The following is a 26,089-nucleotide window of genomic DNA, read 5'->3' on the forward strand; positions in this document are numbered from 1 at the left end:
CCGTCTCTCTACTTCCTTGGTTTCCATGACACTACTCCCTCCCAGGTCTCCAGATACCTCTAAGCCCTCCTTCTCTTCCTCCCTCACACACTCCTCTTTCTCCACCCAACCTTTAAATGCTGGCATCCAATTGTATCCCACCCCAGGTCCCTCTCACTCTCCTTGGTGACTTCATCCACACACATGGTTTCAAGTACCATCTGGTCCTGATGTCTTCCAAATCCCCATCTCCGTCCCTCCCCTCTCTCCACAGCTTCAGAGCCATCTCTTCAGCTGCCTCCTGGACATTTGCTGCCGAAGAATGTCTCAGTGTCACCTTGTCTGAAACTGACCTCCTCATCTCGCATCCAACCCGGAAGCCCGAAATCGGCTCTGACTCTTCTTTCTCCCTCCCTCTCTGCTCACAATCACAAAGGCCTGCCAGTTTTACCCTCCTGGTATTAGATCTGATCCCTGATCTCCCTCTCTCCATCTTGTCTCTGTCAGACTTGTGTGAGTATCGAATGAGCAAATTTACTTACTGCATGCCATAATGATAGTACTCTTCACTGCCCGTGTCTTTGTTGAGAAGCTCCTCTTCCTCTTCTTGTAAGGATGTACTTTTAGCCCTGCCTCCTAATCCCTTCAGATCTCTCAGAGTTATCTTTTTAAAATGAAAATTGACTATGCCAATCTCTTGCTTAAAAACTCATTGCCTACAGATTAAAGTCCCACCCCCGCCGCCTGGCATCCAAGGCCACTGCTATCTGGCGCTCCCCTCCCCCTCAACCCTCATCTCTTGACCTCTTCCTGTCTCAAACCTAATATTCCAGCAACACTGGACTGCACACACCACGCCATTCAAATCTCCAGTCTTCTGTTTGCTCAAGTGGTTGCCTCCATCTGGAATCCCCTTTCCTGCTCCCACTGGCCTAATACCTATTTACTCTAAAACTCAACTCAGACCAACACTCTAGGAAGAAAAGCCTGGTTTAGTTGCCTCCTACTCTGTGTTGCTAGAATATACCATGTATATTTCTACCGTGTCCTTATCACATTGGAGTATAAGAATCTGTTTAAAATTTGATTTTGAGCTTCAGAACAGAAACTGTATCTGATGCATCGATCTTTCTATCCCCATAGCCAATTACAGTGCCTGGTACCTAGAAAATGTGCAATATATAAACTTCTAGTTACATGAGCAGCATTGAGTAGTGTGTGCCTGGGGAAGGATAAAGGGGTGACCAGGCTCAGATATGGGAGTGATGTGCAGCTAACAGACAAGACTCTTCTTTCTAGGGCAGGGGATGCTTACTCCATTTTTGACCCCAAGTGGGTGGGGCATGGTGGGAGATGGAGCATTTGAGCTCTGTCGTACACGGTACAGCTGGAAATATGGCAGAGAGAAGGGGTGGGGAATGGCAACTAAGTCTCTGGAATGAGAGGTTGGGACTTGGTCTGTGGTGAGCCTGGGAGACCAGTCTGCCATGCTTTTGTCCCTGACATACGAGCAAGTATCTTTAGTTGTCAGTGGGACTAAGCACCTTCCCATCTAAGGATTATTCCTCCGTGTATTTCATATTTCCTCAGATGTCAATTGTCTGTTCATGTCCTTGGACCAAGTGTCCAGTGAGTTGAGAAATGAGAGAATCAGGCTTTTAGAGACCCACATTTCCCATCATGTTTCCCACTCTCTCGACTGGAAATCCTTTCACTCTTTCAACTGATTCAAGACTCTCCCCCTTCCAAGTTGTATTACTTACCAGGCCATTCTGGGCAACATAAGTGGGCAGACCACTTACTAAAGCCCAATGATCAGGAGGTGGATTCCTGTAAAGGCCAAAGACACCTGGTAACTTTAATGTAGGGACAGTTGGACTAAAACCTTGAATCTGGGTCTTTGCTCCCCTCTACTCTCTCTTGGCTCTCAACTCTTGCTTACATACACTATGCCTGAATGAGCCCCAAATCTTCTCTAAGCATCTGAATGTTTCACATTTAGACAAGGAAAAAAAGCGTGATGAATACAACATTTTATGATGGCGCCCTGAATTTGATTATCTGAGAAAAGGGACGACATTCTTTCAGCAGATTGCTACTGATAGCTGAGTAAAAGCAGGCAACATCGTTCCCCTCCGCTAATACTGACATGGAGAGAGGTGGCTTAATTCCATAAAGAGAGTGAGGAAACTCGTCTATGGTGAACTCCTACCATGTACCGAGCACTAAGCTGGGTGCTTTACATATTTCTTTATCCCTCACGACAGTATTACAATTTTTGGTATTATTATCTTTTTATTTATTGTAAGATTATACTCATTTGTAGTGAGAAAAGATATAAATGTGGAAAAATGCATTAAGATCTTTATGAATCGTTCCCTTGTCTTTTTCTATGTTATTGATTTCTGGGCTTATCTTTATTCTTTTCTTTGGGCTTATTTCTCTGCTGGTTTGTTGTTAGTTTCTTGAGATGATGTCATAGACAGCTCCTGTCTGCCCCTTTAAGATCCTCTCTGATCCCACTCCTCCCTGTGCCAGGAGGCCGATCTGTATGGACTATAGCAACAGGGCTTCTGGCCTTCTAGTTGGGTTTGGCCCCGGGGGGGCAGGGCGGGGGGGCGGGACCTGGCCAAAGACTAGAGGAAGACAGAACAGTGAGGTCAGGTTATTTATTTCTCTGTGTCCACCCCTGGCAAGGTCGCTCTGGGCTCGCTCTGTTCCTTGACTAAAGGACAATACTTCTCTCAAGGTGGCCTGTTCTGCATCACCCTTTCTTTCTTCAGGTTCTAGAAATCTTTCTTTGGGTCCAAGAGTTGTTATAACAGCATCACTACTAGTACCTTCTCTTGTGGTTTTCTTCATTTCACTCACATTTCTGTAATTGTCCCTTTGTAAATAAACCCTCCTCAAATCATCCTAATTTGAACCTGACACCTACTGTCTGTTGGGACCCTGACAGATATAAGTGGGTACATCGTTCGTTACTTTTTCAGCTTTTAATCTTTTCTAATATGTGTATTTCAGGCTGTAAATTTCACCTTAAGCACGATTTCACTGCATCACATAGGTTTTGGTATGTAGTATCTTTGTTATTTTTCAGTTCAGAATGTATACTGATTCCCACTGATTTATTCTTTTACCCGTGAGTTATTTGGAAGTGATTCCTTTTTTTTTTTTTCCAGAAGGATATTTTCTAGCTTCCTAGTTGCATATGAAGACTATTATAACTAGCTTTTTGTTATTGGTTTCTAGGATATTTCACTGTGACCAGGGGACATTCCATGTATTATTTCAATCTTTTGAAATATAAGAAATTTACTTCATGGCCCAGTATATCACCAATTACTATAAATGTCACACATATGCTTGAAAAGACCGAGTGTCCTCTGGTTTGGGGGATGGAGTGCTGTTTTCTCTCTATGTCCATTAGATTAAGTTTAATTGTGTTATTCAAATGTTCTATATTCTGTTTTAGTTTGCTCCTCCTATCAGTTAGCAAACATGGACATGCCTATATCTTTTTATATTGTTGTCAGCTTTTGTTTCTTTTTTTTTTTTTGAGGCCATGTTATTAAGTGTATACAAATTTAGAATTGTAATATCTTCCTGTAATAGCCAGGTGAATTAACCCCTTTATCGGTAAGAAGTGACTCTATCTCTACTTGTGCTCTTTGTCATATCGTCTAATTTTATCTGATATTAATATAGTTATATTTGTTTTTTCAATTAGCATTTGCGTGGTATTTTTTTTGTTCTTTTACTGTCAACCTCTCTGTATTCTTATCTTTTAGATAGGTCTCTTAATAAACAGGATGTACAGTATTTCTTCATACTTAGAAAGTAAACTGTTCCTTGACAGATCATTTCCTGCACGTAACTAGAAAGATAAAATGCTGCCAGTTCATCTGTAACACAATGTGTTTTGAACTTGTGGTTATTACTTTATTTATATCAACAGAGCTCTTTTTGAATTTAGAAATAGATTTTTATATTCCACACCTTCCTATCTTTTTGTGCCATTCAAAGCAACTTTTTGTTTCAGTGTGGCATTATGGTATATAATCTCTTCAAGTTACTTTTTTTAAAAAAAGATTATTTATTTGAGAGAGAGCTAGCATGCAGAGGGGAGGGGAACAGGGAGAGGGAGAGAGAGTTTTAAGCAGACTCTGAGCTGAGCAAGGAACCCCAGATGGGGCTCAATCTCACGACCCTGAGATCACGACCTGAGCCGAAACTAAGAGTCAGACGCTGAACTGACTATGCCACCCCCACACCCCTCTTTAAGTTACTTATTGGCAATTAAATTCAATGTGGGTACAACCAACAGTGCACATAACTCAACTGAAGTCCTAACAATATGAATGGTCATGGTCACGTTCAAGCGTAAACTGGCAATAATAACTATATCATGGCTGCCATCTGGCTGACAGCCATCATACAGTGTCATTGATTCTATTCCAGAAACGTCAAAAAGTAGAAAACTATGCATCTTGGAATCAATGATATGTGATAGATTTCTTTCCTTTCCAGGCTGGCAATCTTTGCCATTTAACTGGAACATTTAGTTGATTTACATCTAAAGTAATTATCGATATCCTTTGGTTAAATATTACCTTAATGTGCACTTTTAATTTTTCCACCTGCTCTATGTTCTTTCTAAACCTCACTTTGTCTTCTTTTGGTTTGATTCACCATTTATTTACTGTTCAGTTTTCCCCCCTCTTTGCTCAGGTGGTGTATGTACACTTTGGCAGTCCTTTAGGATAGTCGTGAACATTCTGGCTCTCACTCCTGGCACACGAGAGGGCTGCATTCTCTGTCCACTTGAGGTTAGGTGCGGGCATATACTAACTCTGGCCAATGAAACGTGAGAAGTGAAGAGTGCCCCCTCCAGAGGGATGTTTTAAGAGCCAGTGTGTGTTTTGTCGTGTTCTCCCTTCCCTCTGGCAAGTTAGTCAACCTCGCCAAGGTTCAAAATGGCGGCTGCTCTAGCAGCTGTAGTCCCTGCCTGGCTACAGTCCATACAGGATACTCCAGCCACACCCACCAACCAACAATTTACATGGAGTGGGATGATAAATAAATTTTTACTGTTTATACCACTAAGGTCTTAAGGTTCTGTTACCATAACAGAGCCTGGCCTGCTTTGGCTGACACAAAAATTGCCATCAGAAACAGAGTGCCGCCATAACAAAGAGCCTAGAATAGGTGACATAGCTTCGGATCTGTGTGGAAGGTAGCAAAGCGAGGGTTACCAGAAGCTGGAAGGATATAATGCTTGATGAACGGTGGTAAAACACTGCAGAAAACTGTGACCTTGGTAACTAATAGCACAGATAAGGAGTTTAATAAACTTATATCTCCAGAAAAGAAGTTAGAATGGTTAAAGAGTATGCATTTGACAAGGTTAAAAAAAAAAAAAAAAACATGGGGTGCCTTTGTGGCTCAGTTGGTTAAGTGTCTGACTCTGGATCTCAGCTCAGGGCTTGATCTCAGGACCATGAGTTCAAGCTCTGAGTTGAGCTCCATGTGGGGTGCGAGTCTACTTAAAAAAGAAGGAAAGGAAGGAAGGGAGGGACAGAGGGAGGGAAGGATAAGCTTAGAAAAGAATCAGTTTTCATGCTAACAGGAATGAACAGAGAGAACCCAGATACTCAGAACCTTGAGGCAACTTCTCAACCCCAACCAGTTACAGATAAACCTGTGAACTGGGTTGTCGGGTTGTCGGTGTGACAGGATTATTATCATTCAGTCTGGTGATGACCCAGATCAACTCCCGTTGCGGCCTCTCACACCCACTGTTTAAAGATTAAGGTGACTGATGGTAAATCCCAGAGTCTGATCTTGGCCTTGAGGTGCCTGCAATTCAGTTAAGAAAGTGAGCCAGTTTCAAGACGGAACTGTGAGTGTGCCTCTTAGCACAGAGAGGATTCAAACAGATAACAAGGTTTCTGACAGTGATCTACTGACCAAAAAAGTACAAAAAAGTACAAGCTTCTACTAAAGAAGGTTCTTGACTGCTGGAATCTTAAAATGGCCTTTGAGTCCTTACCACATACAGGGAGGTGGAAACCTCGCCCTCTGGGAGTTCTTTCCTTTCAATGTCCTCCATGGTCAGGTAAGAAGAGGACAACAGAGAATGAGCTTCTTGCCTTTGCCCCACCTCCCTGGCTGGGCCCAGATGTGCCTCCACAGAAAACCACTGGAAAGTCCTGATCAGAGCCCACGGTCTCATTCTGTAGATGGGGCTGAGGCCTGGGACCGGAACTCTCACCAGCTGACTCAACAGTCAGCCTCTTTTCGCAAACGGTATGGTCTTTCCGGTCTTGCACGCTGCCTTCCTCCTGCTCTCCCCATCTCTGACCAAGTGTGTGGCCTTCTTGGGTTTGCTTAGTGTTGATCTTGGAATGAGTATCAATGGACATCGATAACATGCTTACAATTCTACATGTTTTGGGGAGAAACTTACGGGATTACTTTGATGTCTTCTTTGCCATGTAGGATGTAGTCAATGACCTTGTAAAAGTTGATTTCCTAAGGCAAAAGAGATAAAGAAATCTATAACTTGAGAGCCAGAGACAGACCTTCAGCATGAGTGTGTCCATGAGACAGGGCTTGTTTTCGACCGTGTGCCCTGTGGTTTTCCAGAAACACCAGCCTGGCCCTCTAAGGGTGTATTCTGACTGCTCCTGGGGCTCACTGTCCTCGGCTGACTCATGATTCTGCGTGCTTAACCTTCAAACCAGCTCACGGTGGCCAGGCAGGGGCTGGGATCTGGGAAAGAGGGATAGGAAATGTTCCAAGGGGAGCTGGGGGTTGAGTACAAGGAGAAAGAGAGAAAGACTGCTTTCTGGAGTCCAGGGAGAGAGGGAGGTGGGAAGGAGACTGCTGTCCCCTTTAAAGCTGTGGTCAACTCAGCCATCCCTGCAGGGCTCAGCCCCATGGTCCCAGACCCCTTTTCTCCTTCACTCCCATCACTCAGCTGCCCTCTTTGCTGTGTCAGCTCTCCCAGACTTGTCTTCCCAATCTTACTTCATGCCCCCCTCAGTTTCCACCTCTTCCATTCCTCCCACCTCCTTGCACCATGAAAACTCCCATCCTCTAAAGTAGATCTGTTCAGTTACATGGCTTCCTAACATGTAGTGGGATATTGGCAGGTGGCTCCTTTCCTCCAGCTCTCCAGGGAAAATTCTATCACCTTACTAGAATCTCTGAACACCCAGATGTGATGGGCAGGTTAGAAACTATTTTACAAATGGGGAAAATGAAACCCACAGAGAGGAAGGAAGGGACTCATTTATAGTAGAGAGTGAGCCAGGACCAGGAGTGAAGCCCTTGACTCCTAGTCTCAGGGCTCTGTGTGATGCCACCTAAGGTTAATCTTAATGTTAACCTAAGATAGTGTTTAACTCTCTGCATCAGTCTCAACAAGAACAAGGCTATTCGAAGCATGGCTCCTGGACTGGGACTATCTGCAAACCATTTGGTACCATTCGGTGATGAGATAAAAACAGAAATTGAGAGTCAGGGTTTAGAAACTTGTATATAGAGTTTGACTGAGTTAAGTTAGGTCTGTTGAGACTAATTAAAAAAGGGGAGGGGATTTCATTTTATATGTCTTTGAAATTTTTTATGTTTCTAGTTATATAGTGTTATCCTATCTTGAAAAGTATCAGTCCAAAGTGAATTGGAAATTAAAACAAATAAACCAACAAAACTGTTTCTTGAGTGCAGAATTTTGAGAAGTACTGCTCTAGGGATGTAAACCCTAGACCAACCCCCATCTTGGTCTCCTGACTCACAGCCTCCACAAAGAGAAACTCCTGATTCAGTCAAAGGTGTCTGATTGTCCATTTGGTTGCAGTGGTCATGACTTTCTTCAGGTTCCAGAGGGAGAGGCTCTGCTCCTTCTGACTAGCAGCTATTAAGACTCATGCTCTAGGGGTGCCTGGGTGGCATAGTGGTTAAGCGCCTGCCTTCGGCTCAGGGCGTGATCCCGGCGTTCTGGGATCGAGCCCCACATCAGGCTCTTCTGCTGGGAGCCTGCTTCTTTCTCTCCCACTCCCCCTGCTTGTGTTCCCTCTCTCACTGGCTGTCTCTATCTCTGTCAAATAAAAAAAAATCTTTAAAAAAAAAAAAAAGACTCATGCTCTAGTCTTGGTTTTACTGTGTGCACTCTTGGGGGGGCTCAGTTTCCCCAGCTGGAAAACCGGTGGTGTGTGTCTGTTTGAGCTGCCCTAGTGGGGGCAGAGCTGAGCACATGGAGATCCAGCGCCTCTCTTTGTTCTCTCTCACCTTTCCTGTCCTTCCACCTTCCTCCTTAGTCCCTGGCCAAGGCAACCACTGTGGACATGGAAGGGTCTAAAGACAATCAGAAAATTTTAAAACCTGAACTAGATCATCCCCGAAGTTCATCCCAGCTACGATTCTAAGATTGTGGTTGGATGGTTAGCCATATCCCTCGTAGATTAAAATGCATGTCTTCTTTGACCCAGCAATTCCATATGCAGTGTGGGTAAAAGCATCGTTTGCCCAGTCAGGGGTCTCGGCCAGACTGCTTTCCGAATTCTGGAGACAATGTAATGTCATTAGGAGAGCGGCTGCCCAGTGCCTGCCTCCAGTGGATACTCTGGATGTCTCCAGAACAATATAGCTGTATCTGTGCTGACAGGGGAAGATGCCAAAGTATAGTCAAGCTGGCAAAGTAAGGCACAAAACAGAAGCATCCCATATGTTGAGGGTGATGCTGGTGGTAGAATTCTAGGAATATCTGGGCATCTGTAGACATTCCTGGAAGGATCGACTGCTCACACTGGCTGCCTCTGGAGAGGCTGGAGTTCTGTGGTCATGTATCACTTTTTCAATAAGTGTAAACAAATCGTGCTAAGGACATTTTTTAAAGTGAATTTGTATCCTGTAGGCAGTTCCTGAAAGCCAAGGCGGCGGCATTATCTGCTGGGACTTGGGTATAGCTAAGTGTCGCCCTGTGGGGAAAAGGAGGCTGACTTCTACGCTCTTCGCTCTTCGCTCTACTCGATCTTCTTCTGGTCTTTGTTTCAGGCTGTCTGTCCTTGGGTCTGGGCTGCTTCCCGAGGCAAGTTGCTGGCTCCCTGGGCCCCCAGGCTTCTGTCTCCAGGGGTCTCTCTGAGACTCCTTTAGAAAGGTTAGAAATGGATTTTCTTTTTTTTTCTGAAGCCCACAGGAGAATCAATTTGCTTTCACAGAAAGCAACAAAAAGATCAGTGTACTTTAGGTAAATAGGGCTTTTTCCACACACTGCAGCTCAGCCAAGTTGCCTTCAAGGCCATATTCACGTTAAGAATTCACCGGCCTTTGGAAAGTCAAAACTGAGCCATCAATGAGCACCTCTGTTACCTCCCACCTGAGCAGCTGAGGCTGCAACACAAGGGGCTTTGAAAGAGCCAAAAATATAGCTACTGCAAAATTATCCTGCGTGGAAATATACCAGTTTTTAAATGAGTGCTGTTTTTTGGGGTTTTTTTTCCATGAAGCCTAATTAGCCTGTATAACTTTTTAATAAGGAAAACACACACATGTATAACGTTTTGTTTTTAAAAGGAGATGAAGTGAGGTGTAGCTGCTGCTGGCGATTTTTAGACTCACAATTTGGAGAGGCTAATTGGTCAAAGTCCAGGCCAAAACTGTATTTCTCCCATGAATGTGGCAGGTAAAGTGTGAGGCTGTTAGGAGGCCAGAGGGAATGCTAACAAGCAGGACTGTAATGAGTTACCAGAAAGAAAGGCATCCTGCATTTAAATTTGTGCAAATGAACTGACCCCTGGTAACCTCAATCTCCTCAACCGTGAAATGGAAATTATGAGGATACTTTCTTTATGAACCTGTTGAGAAGAGTAAATAACACAGTCCAGGTAAAGCCCAGTAGAGAATGAGATTCAACCCCGGGAGCCATGATGACTGTCTGCCTCTTCTGCGTCAGCGTGGGGTTTGCTCTAGCTACCGGGGCCCAGCCCGGCCATCTTGATTATGCAGCCGTTACAGATGAAGAAGGTGAGGTTTAGAGACGTTGTCTAAATCCTGTCATGTTGGGTCTGAGCCCCAGCTCAGGCCTATGTGTGTCTCCTCCTAGAGACTGTGGCCTAGACCTAGAATTGACCTTGGAGATGAGTTCAGTGACAGATAGATGAGAAAATCGAGGACCCGAAGGATTATTTGACCGAGTTCACCCCACAGGTTAGCAACCATCCAGAACCAAAGTCCTTTGCCCTCTGGCCTTTTCCATCACAACCTAATGCCTCATACTCTTGCAAGGACTGAGCCCTTGCTACCTGAGATGTAGAAGGATTTCTGGAAAGGACAGTCTTAACCATAAGTGTGCTAGTCACCTTGGGGAAACTGATCAAATGATGGGCAGCATTTCCTGGACTGGCGCTCAGTGAGAAAATGTTCCATTCAGCTCCATTTGGAAGACTGGTGTTCCATCTAGTTCCTCCACTTCTGTGTTTCCGGAAGATACAAACCCAGCTCTTACAGGAATTGGAGAGAAAGCTCCGTGGTAACGCGTCAACAATACCAACACAGAAAAGCTGTGCTTAAAAAGGAAAGTGTCCGCAAGTTGTTTTCTGACAGCAGCACATAATATAATGCTTGAAGCCTCAGTCTTCCCAAATGGAATCATGGCATGGTGGGGCTGGGACAGTAGTTTGAAGCAGAACAAGGAGCAGGTTAAAAAGGCACTTTGGACAAAGCACAGCAGATGATGGAGATTTCCAGAGTGAAATCTTTCCTGGAATGTTCACGAAGCTCACAGGCGGGGTGTTAATTTTGAATTCTTGGAGTCTGGAGTAAGACTAAATGAAGTCTATCATACACATTCATACACGTGCCTGTGCACACATGCACATTTTAATCTGGGTTCGGGTTAGGCTTGGCTGGGAGGAATGAGGCCTCCTAGCAGAAACGGATACACGATTTCAGACAGGCTAAAAGATCTTGTGGGACAAGCACAAGATTAAAACTCAATTCTGGACATGACTCTGCTGCTTACTTGTCCTATGTGGCCTCAGCTAAGGTCATCCAGTCATTCTACAGGTTCCCTAGGCTGTTTGAGTGACAAAGCTGTTAACCCTGCCTCATCTTTTCCTCCCCCATAGATATCATTTCAGCTTCTCTAAGGTGTTTATACCTCATCTTTTAAAATAAAGCAATGGCGGGGGCGGGGGGCACCTGGGTGGCTCAGTCAGTTAAGTGTCTGCCTGCGGTTCAGGTCACAATCTCAGGATCCTGGGATTGAGCGAGCCGAGTCAGTCGGGAGTCTGCTCCCTCTGCCGCTCCCCCGACTCGTGTTTTCTCTCTCTCTCTAATAAACGAATAAAATCTTTAAAAAATAAAATAAAGTAAAGTAAAGCAATGCTATGAAAGCAGAGGTCACAAACTCTAGTCCCTGGAAAGATCTGATAGAACCATAAATGAGAATGGGGCCTTGGGTGGGGGGCAGGAGGAACACAAGGGGAATGGCAGGGACCTTGGCCAACTAGAGAGCTCAGACCAGCTTCTAAGGAGGTAACTGCCACTCGGCTCCCATCAAATTTATCCTGTGGGGGCGCCTGGCTGGCTCAGTCAGCAGACCATGTGACTCTTGATCTTGGGTTGTGAATTTAAGTCTCACGTTGGGTGTAGAGATGACTTAAAAATAAAATCTTAAAAAAAAAAATTTACCCTGTGGGACTGTGGGATCTTCTGCTTTTAAAAAAGAAACCTAGAAGCTAGACATTTATGGGAAATATCTTGATCTTTTAACATTAAGCTACAGATTAAAAAAAAATTTAAGTAAAAAGAACAATTTTCAATGTATGCAGCCAAATAGGTTCATCTATTGGCTGGAATTGACCTTCTAGCTATCAAGTTATACAATCTCAATTAAATATTAAGGTTATTTCCAGCTCTAATTATCTGCAATTCTAAACATTTGCTGGGTGAATCTTTGAGCAGATAGCTTTGACCTTTCTGGGGCTCTTTCCTTATCTGTGGAATGAGGATATTAATTCTTCTATAGTCAATCCCACCAGGTTACTATGAAACTCTAACAAGATATTAAAAATACCTTGCAAATTACAAGGCATGGCAATTACGAACAATTGTCAGACCTTCAAGGGAAATCACCCAACCCAGAGAAGATACGTATCTAAGTGAAAAAGTCTATAGTGCTTTACATTTGCATTTCAATAAACATTAGATCATACAGGCCGCAGAGAGAGACCTACCCTTCCATCCGGAGTCCTGGGACCTGAATAGGGTGGAGCCTCCCCCATCAGGACTGGCCAGACATCAAAAAATTCCTAGGAACGAGAAAGACAATAATTACATGTCTTGAAAATAGGTCAAGGAAAGGAGATTAAGAAAAGGACTCACCTAGATGAGTCAGCTATCACTGAAATTGGGAAGAGCTCACTGAAAACTGAGCTTGGAAGGGAGGCAAAGTTCATTAGCCTTAGAGGATGTTGTTAGAGGATGTTGGTCATGCTTGTGCTTCAAGATATTGATGAACTAAGCCTGTCTAATCATTAAGCAATAAATAGGAGCACCCTCACATTCCCCATGCTGTGGGAGCGAACATGAGAAGGAAACTGGGCTCTCTGTGTCTAAGAAATTGACCTTAAGGACATGCTAAGCATGTGACTGAAGGTTTAGCTGAAACGATGTCCTCGGCACCATCATTTATAATAGTGAAAAGTTCGGAACAGCCTGGGCATCCAGTTAAGAGGGGACTCATTAGACAATTATGGTACATTTATTAACGATAATGCTACAGACATCTATATGTTGATTAAAAAGGTGCCCTGGCTTCACTGATGAGTAAAAAATGTTAGGTGACAAAAAAATATAGATCATGTAACCTCAATGCTTAACTATACATAGAAACTGTTCTCAGAGAATTCACAACAAAGCATCAACAACTGGTTTTCTCTGGGTAATTGCAGTGAGACTCTATTTAGCAATTTTTCTGTAATAAAATTCATTGCTTTTGGAATCAGGAAAAAAAATATCTTGCCTAAATAAGAAAGAAAAAAACAATGGTGCCAAATACGGACAGACCCCCATCTGGGCTCCATCAAGAAAGGATGACACTCATGAGACAATTTAAAGATACAGGCAGGGAGAGAGAAAGGGCCAGCCAGCTAGGCACTGCACGGGCACACAGCGTCAGAAGAAGAAACTCTCTGGGACACCGCTCGAGCTCTTCCCTGCCACTTGTCTACTGGTTTTCCTGGGCCAGGCAAAGGAGGTCTCCATGCTCCATTGCCCTCTTTGTTCATTCATCTGTTGCTATTTAGGGATAGAGATCCATTCATGCTGGGTCATTATGGGTAGAATGCTAAGCCCTTCTGCTCTTGGCCTCTTTCGCATTTGAACATGACAGGTTATCTATTCCATCATGCCGAGCAGGAGCAGAAGAAAGTCCACATGAAATCCAAACTCCATGCCCTCAAGCTTCTGCCCAGTTGGACTCTTTGTCTTGACTACACAGCAGGAAGAAATTCAGTTCCGGGTGAAAATGTGCATAGGGAGCCTACCTGAGCCTCACAACATGTTTGCTGTTAGATACACAGAGACGAATAAGGCAGAGCTCACACCCTGGGGGGATCTTGCTGCCTCTTGGAGGAAACAATCAAGTACTCAAGTAACTATAGTTAGGCAGACAGGGTAAGAACCAAACAGTAATGGAAAAAGAACACAGATGTTAGAGGAGCCCAGAGGAAAGACAAATACATCGGGCTGACACCCTCCGTGTCAAACACTGAGTGGCTTTGAAGATTGTCCCATAGAGAACTAGCAGCTGGGTGGACAGTGGAGAGTATTTACGCTTGCCTTCCTGCTCTCAATCTCTCTCTCTCGTTCTTCTTTCTTTTATTTTTAAACAGCTTTATTGACAGGTAATTCACATGCCATATAATTCACTCAGTTAAAATGTACAATTCAGTGGTTTTATTGACTTCTTTCGTTGTGTCAATAGCTCAGATAAGAGCTTAGCTACCTGGGGGGGCAGGTCATTAGAATGATTCTGTGAAGACCAGCCCACTTCTAATTGCTAGATTGTTACATATTTTGGGGATGACTAAGGCAGAATATTCTTGTTGAAATGTGGCTTTCCTCTTTGAGAGGGAGTTCAGAAGAAACACAGCAGAATACAACCACACACAGCAGCCCGTACCTGGGGTCAGATCCTTTAAGGTGTGGACTGGGCACTTTTTGAATTCAACTACTCAGAAATTCTTTTGATTAAGAAAGAGCCATTCATTTGTATGAATTCATTCATTTGCTACTTACTGAAGGTGTGTCAAATGACTTACTGCCGGACTCTGCAATATTCGGCAAAATATTTGGTTCAGAAATCAAAAAGTGAAATGAATATCTGCCCTAGAATCAGACATTCCCTAAAACCAGTAGATAGCCCACCTGCACCAAAATCACATACAGAACCATTTCAAAAGCAAAAATCAGAATAAGACCCGTGAATTTATGGAAATCTGGTCTATGATAAAATAGCATATCAAAATGGTGGCATTTTAAAACAGTGAAGAAAGGGTAGACTACTCTTTAACTGGAGAAAAATGAGTGAGGGACAAAATTTGTCCCTACCTCAAACCATACACATTCATAATTTCAAGATGAATGAAAGATTAAAATCAGAGCACATCAGATTATTTCAGATTATCTTTATAATATTAAGGTTGGGGAAGTCCTTCTTAAACAAAATCCAAAACTTAAGTGTCCAGTATATATGGACACTTGAATGATGATAGAGGTATGTTAGGGAAAGATGATATTTTCAATAGGACAGTGGAGAAAGAATGGTCTTTTCAGTAAATGGTGCTGGGTCAATTGGATACCCATATGGAAAAAAGTTAATATTGACCCTACCTCACACTGTACATTTAAAAAAATTTCAGGTAGATTATAGAGCTACATGTGAAAGTTGAAACAATGAAATTTTAGAGTTAACATAGATAAATATCTTTAGTACCTTGGGGCCAGGAAAGATTTCTTAAGTAGGACACAAAAATCAATAACCATTAAAAAAAAGATTGATAAATCAAACTACACTATAATTCAGAATTTACATTCATTGAAACATACTATTAAGAGAATGAAAGCACAGAGTGGGAGAAGATATTTGCAATGTGTGTATTCCACAGAGAACTCATATCTAGAATGTATAAGAATGCCTACAAATCCTAAGATTTAAAAAGACGAAAGAATTTTTAAAAACGGAGAAGAGACTTGAATAGGTACTTCTTTGAAGATATCCACATGGTCAATAAATGAGAAAAAATGTTCAACCTCTTCAGTCATTAGGGGAATTCATGTTAATACCTAATGAGATAACACCACATGCCCACCAGCACGGCTAAGATTAATAAGACTGGCAATACCAAGTATTGTAAGGAAATCCTCATACATTGCTCGTGGGAGCATAAAATCATTTTGGAAATCAGATGGGCAATATCTATTAAAACTAATACCCAGAAATTCTACTCCTAGGTAAAAAGAAATTGGTACAATTGTGTACCAAAAGATATGTATAATGTTCGTAATAACAATATTCATAATAGCCCAAACACTCAAATGCCCATCAACAGTAGGATGAATAAACAGAGGATTTTTTTATATGATGGAACATTCCAGAAGAATGAAGATGAATGAACGAATGCTATGTGGAGCAATAAAGATGGATCTTACAACCAAAATGTTGAACAAAGGGAATTAGATACAGAAGAATATATATTTGTATGATTCTGTTTATAGGAACTTCAAAAATAGGCCAAATTAACATGGCACTAAAGGTGAGTGATAAAGAAGTTCTATGTAGGGTGAAAGCCAGAAAGAAGAAAGTTACCAACTTCAGGAATTCTCAGAAAATGCCCTTGAAGGTGGGCATAAACCTTCCCAATGCTATGTCAAGTCTACGGCCCACCTGGGACTTCTTTAATGAAGTCATGAAGGTCACAGTGGTCACCTTCAGGGAGGAGGGTATGGAAGTTAGTAAGCGAGGGCTTCTGAGGTGTTAATAATGTTTAATCTCTTAATCTTGGTGGTGGTTACATGGGAATGTTCACTCTGTACAATTCATTGACCTACTCACCTGTAATTAGTTCTCACCTCTGTGTATATGTGCTATTTCAAACATAAAGGCTTATTAAAAAGAATCCACATGTACTGATATGGACAGATGTTCACAAAACATTAAATAAAAAAAAAAAAAGCAGCCTGTCAGGAAATGTGGTCTAGCATTTATTAAACAGTTCCTCAGAAGATTCTAATTCCAGTCTGGGAGCCTCTGGACTAGACCCAAGGTCTTTTCCAACTCCAGATTCTGCAATTCATTTAATCGTTAAACCAAATATTTGGAGGGTCTGCATTGGTCAGTGCACCACACTTAGCACAAGGCCCTACAAAATGAAACTGACAGGAATCCTGGATCTTGGCTCTTTGGGATAAAAAAAGCCCAAATCTAGATAACTCTGGAACTCTATTCCAAAGCAGAAAATGATTAGCTGCAGGGAAGAAGAGACAGGTAAAGGAAGAAAAACAGGGGAATTGGTTGGGGTAAACATGGCCGAAAAATACTGCAGGGGGCCGTATCAGTGTCTGAGTCCTTAGCCTCTGCAGATCTGCCCCCTGAGCTTCCAGAGGGACCAGATCCAAGCATCTGCCTCCACTTTAACTGCCCAGATGGGCTGTGAGCTTGACAGACCATGGGGAAGGTTTATGCTCACCTTTGAGTGCATTTTCTGAGAATTCCTGAAGTTAGCAACTTTCTTCTTTCTGGCTTGCACCCTACATGGAACCTTTTTATCACTCACCTTCACCACCTCATCAAGCCTTCTCACATATGCTTTCTTTTCCCACGGGCCAGGGAAGACCAGGTTGTCTTCATTCACTTGTGTCCTAGATCGACTTTCCCCTTTAAAGGTTGGTACTCTACTCTTCAGTATGGAAGACCTGTGAAGACCTTTTCACAACCAGCCACATCCTCCCTGCCTCTTCCCTGTGAACTGAATGTGCGGCGCAAGTCTGGGCTCCGCTGTATCTTTAACCCGTTCTTGGAGATGTCTGTTTCTGAAGCCTTCTCACCTTCTGCTTGGTCATGTCTAAGAGCCCCACAGAATATCTGTCGCAGTTGAGGAAGGCTCGGACCGTGTACAGGGCTTTGTGGAACTGCCTCTCGATGTCCGTAAGCTCTTCAAAGACTTTGCTCCCAGACCACAGCAGTATCTTAACAAAACACAAAAACCGAGTCAAAGTTTCTGAGGCACAAAGCAGCAGCTCACAATAACCCAGAGACAAGATAATTATTCCCATTTTACAGATGGAGAAACTGAGGCCCCGAGAGCTGAAGTAACTGACCAGCTTATATTGGGTCCTACTCTTTCTGTTTCTTTTATTTCATAGATTGTTAATAAGAATAATCATAACAAACATTAATTGAACACCAGTGCATTATCTCATTTGCTGTTGACAATCTTTTGAGGGTGGAACCAATCAATATTAGCCATTTTTCAAATGGGGGAGACTGAAACTCAGACAGGGGAGGTGATTTGCCCAGGGTCTTAGAGTTGGTAAACGGCTTAACAACTTAACCTAAGTCGCCTGACTTGAAAACTGCACATATAATCACTCTGGGATACAACTTTACAAACTTGGGATGCTACTCAGAGACTCTATGATGGTTCCCAGGCGCTTGTATCAACCACTGCCTTCCCAGCCTACCACATCAATGTGTCAGTAAAAAGACATGTTCAGTCCATTCCCTTGAGCCAAACCCCTTACCTGACCACGCCGAGTCTCACAGTTGTGCAGATAACTCAGGTGGTATACCTTCATGATTAGATTTGCAAAATTGAGGTACTTGAGAAGAATCTGGAAGTCAAACAGCATGAGGGGAAATAGATGAGAAGGAGAAATCCCTCCTCTGGCCACTTCTATCTTCAGCAAATATTTGAATATTTTAAAATCATCAGAGGCAATTTGAGCAGATGGATCATGGAATGTTGATTCATAAAATGTTGCATTGTAAGAGTGTAAGACTCCTAGAATGTAGACTGTCAATGTTCATAAGATGTATTAATGAAAAATTGCTACTATTTATTGAGTTTGCTGTCCCTGTGATAAGTCATCTAGGTATGTTCTCTTATCTGATCATCACAAGTATTCCTAGAGATGGATACTGTAAAATTAGGCCCATTTTACAGATAAGAAAACAGGCTCAGAGGTACCTAGCTGGCTTAGTTGGTAGAGCATCTGACTCTTGATCTCAAGGTCCTGAGTTCAAGCCCCATGTTGGGCACGGAGCCTACTTAAAACAAAAACAAAAACAAATACACAAAAACCCCCTGAGGTTTAAAGAAATTTTGTAACTTGCCCAAGTCAAACAGCTAGGTATTAGCAGAGCCAAGACAATTATCCCTGTACTCCAGGCTCCAGAGCCCAACAGCCTAACCATTACCCTGTCCTGTCTCCCTTAGAAAGCATCACACTAATCCCCTTATCTTACAGATGGGGAAACCAAGGCCAGGCCAAGTAACAAGGTTCAGGGGACTTCTCGAGCTAGGACAGCTGCTAGCATGACCACCCCGGCAGTTTCTAAAGCATTCTTACCTCTTCATCTGTCTTGGTGAAGTGGGGCCCGTCCACTTTGTTCACAGCCATGATTATGGCCACCACGTCTTTCCCATTCATTATGGGGGAAGCCAAGATGTTCTTGGTCTGGTACTCTGTGAGGGTGTCCACGAAGTCACAGAAATGCTCATCCTGAAGGGAGACAGAGACAGGCATGGGTGGGCAGAGGAAGAGCAAAGATAATAAAACAGCCCGGAGCCTACATGTGCCCATGGTAGGTGGTGGGAGGAGGGGACTCGCTGTTATCTTTTGACAAGAGAATGAAGACATTTCCATTTACTTCTGTTCAGCAAGGGCAATGCAATCAGGGGTGATTTCTTTTTTTTTTTTTTTTTTAATAAAGATTTTATTTATTTATTTGACAGAGAGAGACAGCCAGCGAGAGAGGGAACACAGCAGGGGGAGTGGGAGAGGAAGAAGCAGGCTCATAGCAGAGGAGCCCGATGTGGGACTCGATCCCGGTACGCCAGGATCACGCCCTGAGCCGAAGGCAGACGCTTTAACGACTGCGCTACCCAGGCGCCCCAGGGGTGATTTCTGCCCTGGAGGCCTCCAAAATCCAGTAGGAGAAAGTCTGAGAATCAACTTACTAAGGACTATAGAGGAGATGAGAGCAAAGCTCTGTGGGGGCCTGAGGGTGGGGGGCACTGACTTTGCCTGGGGAGGGGTGCTAGAAAAGCCTCTCTTGAGGTGATAGCAGTTAAGCCCAAAATAGAACCTTGAGTGAGGAAAAGACTCTAGTGAGGAGAATAATCACAACTGCTAGCAGGTATCACGTGTGGCATTTTACTTGCATCAACTCACTTTAATTCTATGACGTGGGGATCCCGAGTAGCCCATTCTCTACAAAGGGAAACGGAGACTCCAGAGAGTTAATGTGACTTGCTGTGTGTGTGTGTGTGTGTGTGTGTGTGTGCGCGCGCGCGCGCGTGTGTGTGTCCAGAACCCTCCCTCAGCTCTGCTGCCTTTAAGGGAAGCCTCGGTAAGGGTAGACCTGGGTGCTGGTCACTGAACAAAAGAACTTGGTACTTCCAGCTTTTTGAGCAATTCAGTTCTAGCACCACGCAATCAGTCCAAAGGATATCCCTATCCCACAGGTCTTACTGGAAGCCCCATCGTGTGTCAGCCCTTATGCTGAGCGCTAGGGATACAAGGGAGACTAAGGTTCAGGACCCCTCACAGACAAATCAATAATAGTAATACAGGACCTAGGGCTTGGCTCAGAGCTGGGGGAGTACAGAGGAGTACACATCCTGGCCCCCCACCTCTAAAGCAGCCTGGGAGGCCAGCACAGGGCAGAAAGAAGAGAGAAAGCCTGAACTGTTGTCTTAAATCCAAAAGAATCCACCTTTCTGTTTCTTGGTAGCACTATGAGTTTTCCCAACCATCGGCGTTGCTTGGGACACAAGCCAGCCCAGACATGCACAGTTCGTACTGTTCTGAGAAAGGACGCGTATTTCATAGAGCCGATTCACACAGCTTTTCTAGAATTGAGTGTGCAGAACCTTTCCCACGATAGAGAAATTCAGAGAGTAATGGTCTGCATCTATGGATTTCTTCGAGCAGGAGTGGGATTAGACAGACAGGCAACAGCACTGTGGTCAGTGAAGGTGTCTCAAACCAGGTGAAGGGTACAGGAATTAAGAGAAGCCTGTAGGGCTCTACTTGAATTAGCATCAGAGGATTAAGCAAAATCTCTAAAGAGGCATTAGTCATGAACAGTTTTCCATGTCATTCTCTAAGGACACCGATAAATCCCTACACACAGGCCTGGGTGGGGCACGGTCAGATTCATTTCATGAAACCATTCCATCTTGCAAAATTCACTTCTATCAAGGAAAACAATACTTGGGCCTTACCTGCATCTGAAGCAGATGCTACCAAATCTACCAGAACCCTCTTTCCCACTGAGAGCCCCAGAACTCTCTCACGAGTAATACAGCTGCCAGCTCACTGGTGTTTGCACAATCATTGCCATCCTTATATTTTCAGCCTAGAAAGTGTGCTACACGACCACGTCACAGAAACTCAGATTATCAAAAGCAGAAGGGGCCTTAGAAGCCATTTAACTCCAACTGCTTATTTTAAAGTCCGGGGACTCAGAGGCCCAGCTTAGGGAAAGCCCAGAGTCATTCATTCATTCAGTTAGCATTCACGGAGTGCCTTTATGCTGGGCACCGTTCTAGACCCTGCGGTTACGGCCGCGAACAAGGGAGGCTTCTCTGTAGAGGTGAAGCTGAGAGCTGAAGCTTCAGGGGAGCCGGGTGGGTGGAACACATTCTAAGCAGGGAGCACAGGGAGTGCAAAGGCCAGGAGGGGGCAGTGACTTGGCCCATCTGAGAAAGAGAAAGAAGACCAGACTCTCTGAAGCACAGCAAGGGAGAGGGAGAGTGGAGGGCAATGAAGTCTGACAGGTGGGCAGGGGCCTCTTCCGGCTGAGCCTTGGAGGCCCCTGTGAACAGATTTGATTCTATTGCAATGCAACGCAAGACGACTTCTCGTTCTCAGAAATCCCAATTCCTCTTTTCAAACCTTCACGGAGCCAAGCTCCGTTGTGTCCGTTGGTGAGATCTACTGTTTATGGAGCAACAATGATATACGCGGTCTCCGACCCTATGACTTAATCTCTTATCTCATTAACTCTCACATCAGCCCCGTCACATAGAACCATCACCTTCCCTGTTCTATAGACAACTCCCTTGCTGGCAAGTGGGACAGCCATTCATTCACTGGTTTATATATTGATACGCTGATTGACTGATTGATTCTTTCATTCATTCATATTTACTGAAAACAGGCTCTGTGAGAAGCACTGGATATGCCAAGACCAATAAGAAAGAAGAGGTTGTCCTCACTGGGTTCTCACAGAATAATAGGAGCATCATATAAAACATGAACCCACAATTCAAACCATAGCGTGAAGGATGTCCCCACAGGATGGGTGAATGGGAGGGAGGGACTGGTTCTCTGAGGCTTCAGGGGGTCAGTCAGTACATTATCAGTAGTTGAAGATTCTCTGAGCCTCAGTTTGCCCTTTGGTAAAATCAGAGTGTTGGACTGGGTCCTCCTTGAGGCTTCCTTCCAGTCTAGCGTGCTGGGTTCTGGGTCTCCCACGCAGGGAGGGACAACAGCTGTGAGAGTCTCTGGAAATGTGCCCTCAGGTTCAGTCTTCAGAAATGGGAATTGTCGTGTGTTGGAAAAACTCCCTGTGCTCCTTTCCTCTCACGCTAGTAACACATTCACGCCGCTCTGAGACCAGATGTGTAGGTGTTTCTCCCACACTGACCAGTTCTCTGACACCCGCTGACTGTCCAACGAATCAGCTGAGTTCTGACACCATCTCTCTGGAGTCAGCCTCAGACCCCGCAGAGGAGAGTTCAATCCCACAAGACTGTCCCCACTTCGAACGCCAATCACAAGTCCCAGTTTGTCACCTATCCTTCTGACTGGATGGCTAGAGCAGGGTCCCGAAACCCCCTCCTTCGGTTTGATAATTGGCCAGAGCGGCTCACAGAACTCAGGGAAATACTTACATTTACAGGTTTATTGTCTGATAAAGGACACAATAAAAGATACAGATAACCTGTCACGTGAGGAGATACATAGGGTGAGATCCCAAAGGGTCTTGAGAGCAGGCACTTCTGGTCCCTAGAGTTGAGGTGCACCACCCTCCTGGCACGTGCCTATGGTCACCAACCTGGAAACCCTCTGAACCCTGTTCTTTTGGGGATTTTTATGGAGGCTTCATCACATCTGCATGATTGACTATTGGCTCCATTTCCAGCCCATCTCCTGTGGTCAGAGAATGAAGAGGTGGGCTGAAAGTTCCAACTTTGTAATCATAGCTTGAGCTTTCTGGTGATTGGCTCCAACCAGGAGCCCACCAAAAGTCATCTCTTTAGAACACAAAACCATCTACGAGACAGGAAATTCCAAGGAATTTAGAAGCTCTGTGTCAGATGCTCCTATCACTTAGGAAATGGTAAGAGTCTTAGGAGTTCTGTGTCAGGAATCAGGACAAAGACCAAACAAATATTTCTTTTTATAAATCACAATATCACAGCCAACTGGGCAAGGGTCATCATTTATTAATGCATGTAATCATCTGTAATGAAATGAGTACCCACTCTGTCCCAGGCACTGGACTAGGTGCCAGGGACCAGTGGCAAATAAACCAGACAGGAACAGGCAGGCCTTGTGGGCTTTCCTAAGGCAAAAGGATAAAGAATACAAATATTGAAGGGCTAGTAGGATTGCCAGATTTAGCAAATAAATACAAATGCCTAGTTAAATTTGAATTCCAAGTAAATAAATACTTTTTAAAGTATAAGTATATCCTAAATATTGCATGGGATGTACTTATACTAAAATATTTGTTTATCTAAAATTCAAATTTTACTGGGAATCCTATATTTTATCCAGGGATCCTAATGGCAAATCTTCCTGAGGCAATCCCAAGGTTAAGCAGGAATTTGCTGGGACATGGGGAGTTGTATTACAACCCTGGGAAACTTCTTCATTCATGGGTTCGCATTTCAAAAATCCAGTGATTGTAACCATGGCCCAAGTGTTTTGAGGGTGCTGAAGGCTATCACTTGTTGATGGGACAGGGTCAACCCAGACCACAGTCTATACCATCTTCCTCCTCCTCCACGCAGCCTCCAGTCAAAATCCAGAGTCCCGAATAGAGCAAGGTTCCTCAAGGAGGGAGCACACACAGGCAAATGCTGAGTACCAAGGCTTGCTGGCCTGGAAGCAAACTGCACCCCCAGGCCTGAGTCACCAGCCAGGGAGACCAAGCCAGGCTCAAAAGCTTCCAGGGAAGCGCAGGCATTCCTTCCAGAGTGAACTTTGGGTTTGAGCCCGAAATAGCGGGCGTTCCCTTAGCACAGGGGCTCAGCAAACCCTTAGACCAGGGTACGTCAGCATCAGAACATCAGCCTAAATCCTCAGTCCCTCAACACCAGGCTTGACAGAAATCTTAGCACCTCTCTTCTGTTTTTCCCACCAACAGAATCTAAACTGAAAGTTCCAGAAGGACAGGACTGGATTCTTCTCCAAATCCCACCCAGACCTGGTCCATCATCCATCCCTTAGAACAGACCCTTAATAACCACAGAACAGTAATAATAATAAGGAGCGGCCAACAGCAGCCACTACAATGTGCCAAAAACCTTGCTAGACAGGAAATAATTCGCTCCTTTGATCGTACAACAACACTGCACAGTAGGTATTCTCGCCCTATTTTATAAATGAGGAAGTGAGCCCAGGCAGACTCAACAATAAGGCAAGGCACTATTCTTAGAAAGTCATAGTCATGATTCACACCCAGATGTGACGTCAAAGCTTAACGTCTTAATTCTCTGCTCTACGATTTGAAATGACTACTGATAAACAGCACCTAAAATGCCCTCATTTTATAGCTAAGGAGGAAGTACGGCAGAGCAGTGAAAAGTGTGGGCACAAGGCCAGAGTGCCTGGGTTCAAATACCCACTTTGTCACTTTCTGTCAGAGTGGCTCTGAGCAAGTTATTTTTTTTTTAAAGATTTTATTTGTTTATTTGACAGAGAGAGATAGCCAGTGAGAGAGGGAACACAAGCAGGGGGAGTGGGAGAGGAAGAAGCAGGCTCCTAGCAGAGAAGCCTGATGTGGGGCTCGATCCCAGAATGCTGGGATCACGCCCTGAGCCGAAGGCAGCCGCTTAATGACTGCGCCACCCAGGCGCCCTCTGAGCAAGTTATTAACCTTTCTGGGTCTTAGTTTCACCATCTGTGAAACAGGGATAATCAGTTATGCTATAAGATTGTGGAAATCCACGTTGGCTGCCATTAAAGTCTAGAGAGAGCTGAAGGGAAAACAGACTCCAGGCTAGTTGAAAGCCCTCTGGCCGCAGAACCATTCCCATCCCCCCCCCTTGGATGTCCAAGGGGAAACGGGAAAGATGAGCCCCATGGGAGATCCAGCCCAGTGGATTTCAAGGAAAACTATCTCCTACAGAGGCGGAGGTCTGTGCTTCTTGTCTTGTCAAGGAACCCAAGTCAAAGAGATGACCCATTCGAATTCCTGCATTTGTGGATGGGAAGTCCTGGCTCTGCCCTAACTCCCTGGTCACTTTGGACAAGCCGCTTCTCAAGCTCTCCCGACTCTAGGCTCCTCAGCTATTAAATAAGGCAGATGGATGAGATAATTTCTGGAGCCTCCTCTCTCCCCTTTTAACCTTATGACCCTTAATCTGAAACAAGGCCAGAGGTAAGGTGAGCATAGTCACAAAATGTCCAGGCTGCATCTTGGAAATGCCTGAACACAGGCTCTTGGTTTGGTCAGTGCTGCTGACCAGGCGTGGGCCCTGCTATAATGGGGCGAACATTCTTTTGGGCAAGACAGGTGTTAAAGGAACTGAGTATAATTACCTGATGGTGAGTTTTTTTATGCCAAATATTTACTGAGCTTCTGTTTTGTGCCAGACATTTGCTGGGATACAGTGGAGAATAAGGCAGCATGGTCCCTGGCCCCTCAGGCTTATTATGATAAATGGTTTTAGGAAGCAAACTGTAACAGAGGGATCTGGGAGGGCCTCCTGGAAGAAGTGACCTGTAAATTGAGATCCAAAGAATAAGTAGGAGTTGGCCCCCGGGGCAGATAGCCATGGGGAGGACTGTATGAAGTGTTGTGTCCTGGCGATCAAAGAGGTCTTTATCAGAGCTGCCAGGAGAATCTCATGGAATGCTGGACTCAGAAACAAGAGCCAAGCGCTTAACCAAGTGGTACTATTAACATTTCCAGTAATGAGACAGACCGCCATCATATGTCTCCTGATGTAATGCACAAAGACAACCACAACATCACTCGAGGAGACTGCTGATAGAAACGCACGACCTCGAATCTAATCATGAAAACACAGATGAAGCCCAAATGGAGAGACATTTCTGCAAAGTATTTGGCCTGCACCCTTCAAAAACATCAGCGTCGTGGAAAACAAGACAGACTGAGGAACTGTTTCAGGTTTGAGGGGACTACAGAGATAGTGCTATCTGGGTATAATTGAGGCAAATGGCAAAAAGTGAACCTGGGTTGTTTATTAGATAATTGTATTGCCTCAATGCTACGTTTCCTGCATTTGATCACTGTACTGTGGATACGTAAGAAACGTCCTTGTTGTGGAAATACACAGCATGTTGTCTGCTACTGACTCGCAAATGGGTCAGAAAAAATGGAGAGAGAAAGCAAATGTGACAAGGAGCGAACAGCTGGCGAATTTGGATGAAAGATGTATAATACAGTTGTCTGTACTATTCTTAAACTCTTCTGTTAGGTTTGGAATTTTTTTTCCCAAATAAAATGTTAGAAGTAAATAAATTAAGAGAAGTGCCAAACTATGACGAGCCCAGTATTGATGGCCAGCAGTTCCCCACCCCACTTGCACCCCCCTCCAGAACCCCACGGAAGAAT

At 44.2% G+C, this 26,089-nt stretch overlaps 1 protein-coding gene across 2 annotated transcripts in view; it reads right to left on the reverse strand.

Moving 5' to 3' along the window:
- The window catches only part of PDE6A (phosphodiesterase 6A), a 67,073-nt gene that overhangs the window by 28,743 nt on the left and 12,241 nt on the right, over positions 1 to 26,089 (reverse strand). For both annotated transcript variants that reach the window (XM_026510746.4, XM_057312253.1), the window contains 6 exons: positions 18,619 to 18,771; positions 17,791 to 17,880; positions 17,095 to 17,235; positions 12,222 to 12,296; positions 6,449 to 6,513; positions 1,743 to 1,809 (listed from right to left, as the gene is read on the reverse strand). In XM_026510746.4, the coding sequence (XP_026366531.1) occupies positions 1,743 to 1,809; positions 6,449 to 6,513; positions 12,222 to 12,296; positions 17,095 to 17,235; positions 17,791 to 17,880; positions 18,619 to 18,771 (591 nt within the window). The remainder of the gene's footprint in view (positions 1 to 1,742; positions 1,810 to 6,448; positions 6,514 to 12,221; positions 12,297 to 17,094; positions 17,236 to 17,790; positions 17,881 to 18,618; positions 18,772 to 26,089) is intronic.

Source organism: Ursus arctos, unplaced genomic scaffold (assembly GCF_023065955.2).
Source record: "Ursus arctos isolate Adak ecotype North America unplaced genomic scaffold, UrsArc2.0 scaffold_15, whole genome shotgun sequence".
NCBI lineage: Eukaryota > Metazoa > Chordata > Mammalia > Carnivora > Ursidae > Ursus > Ursus arctos.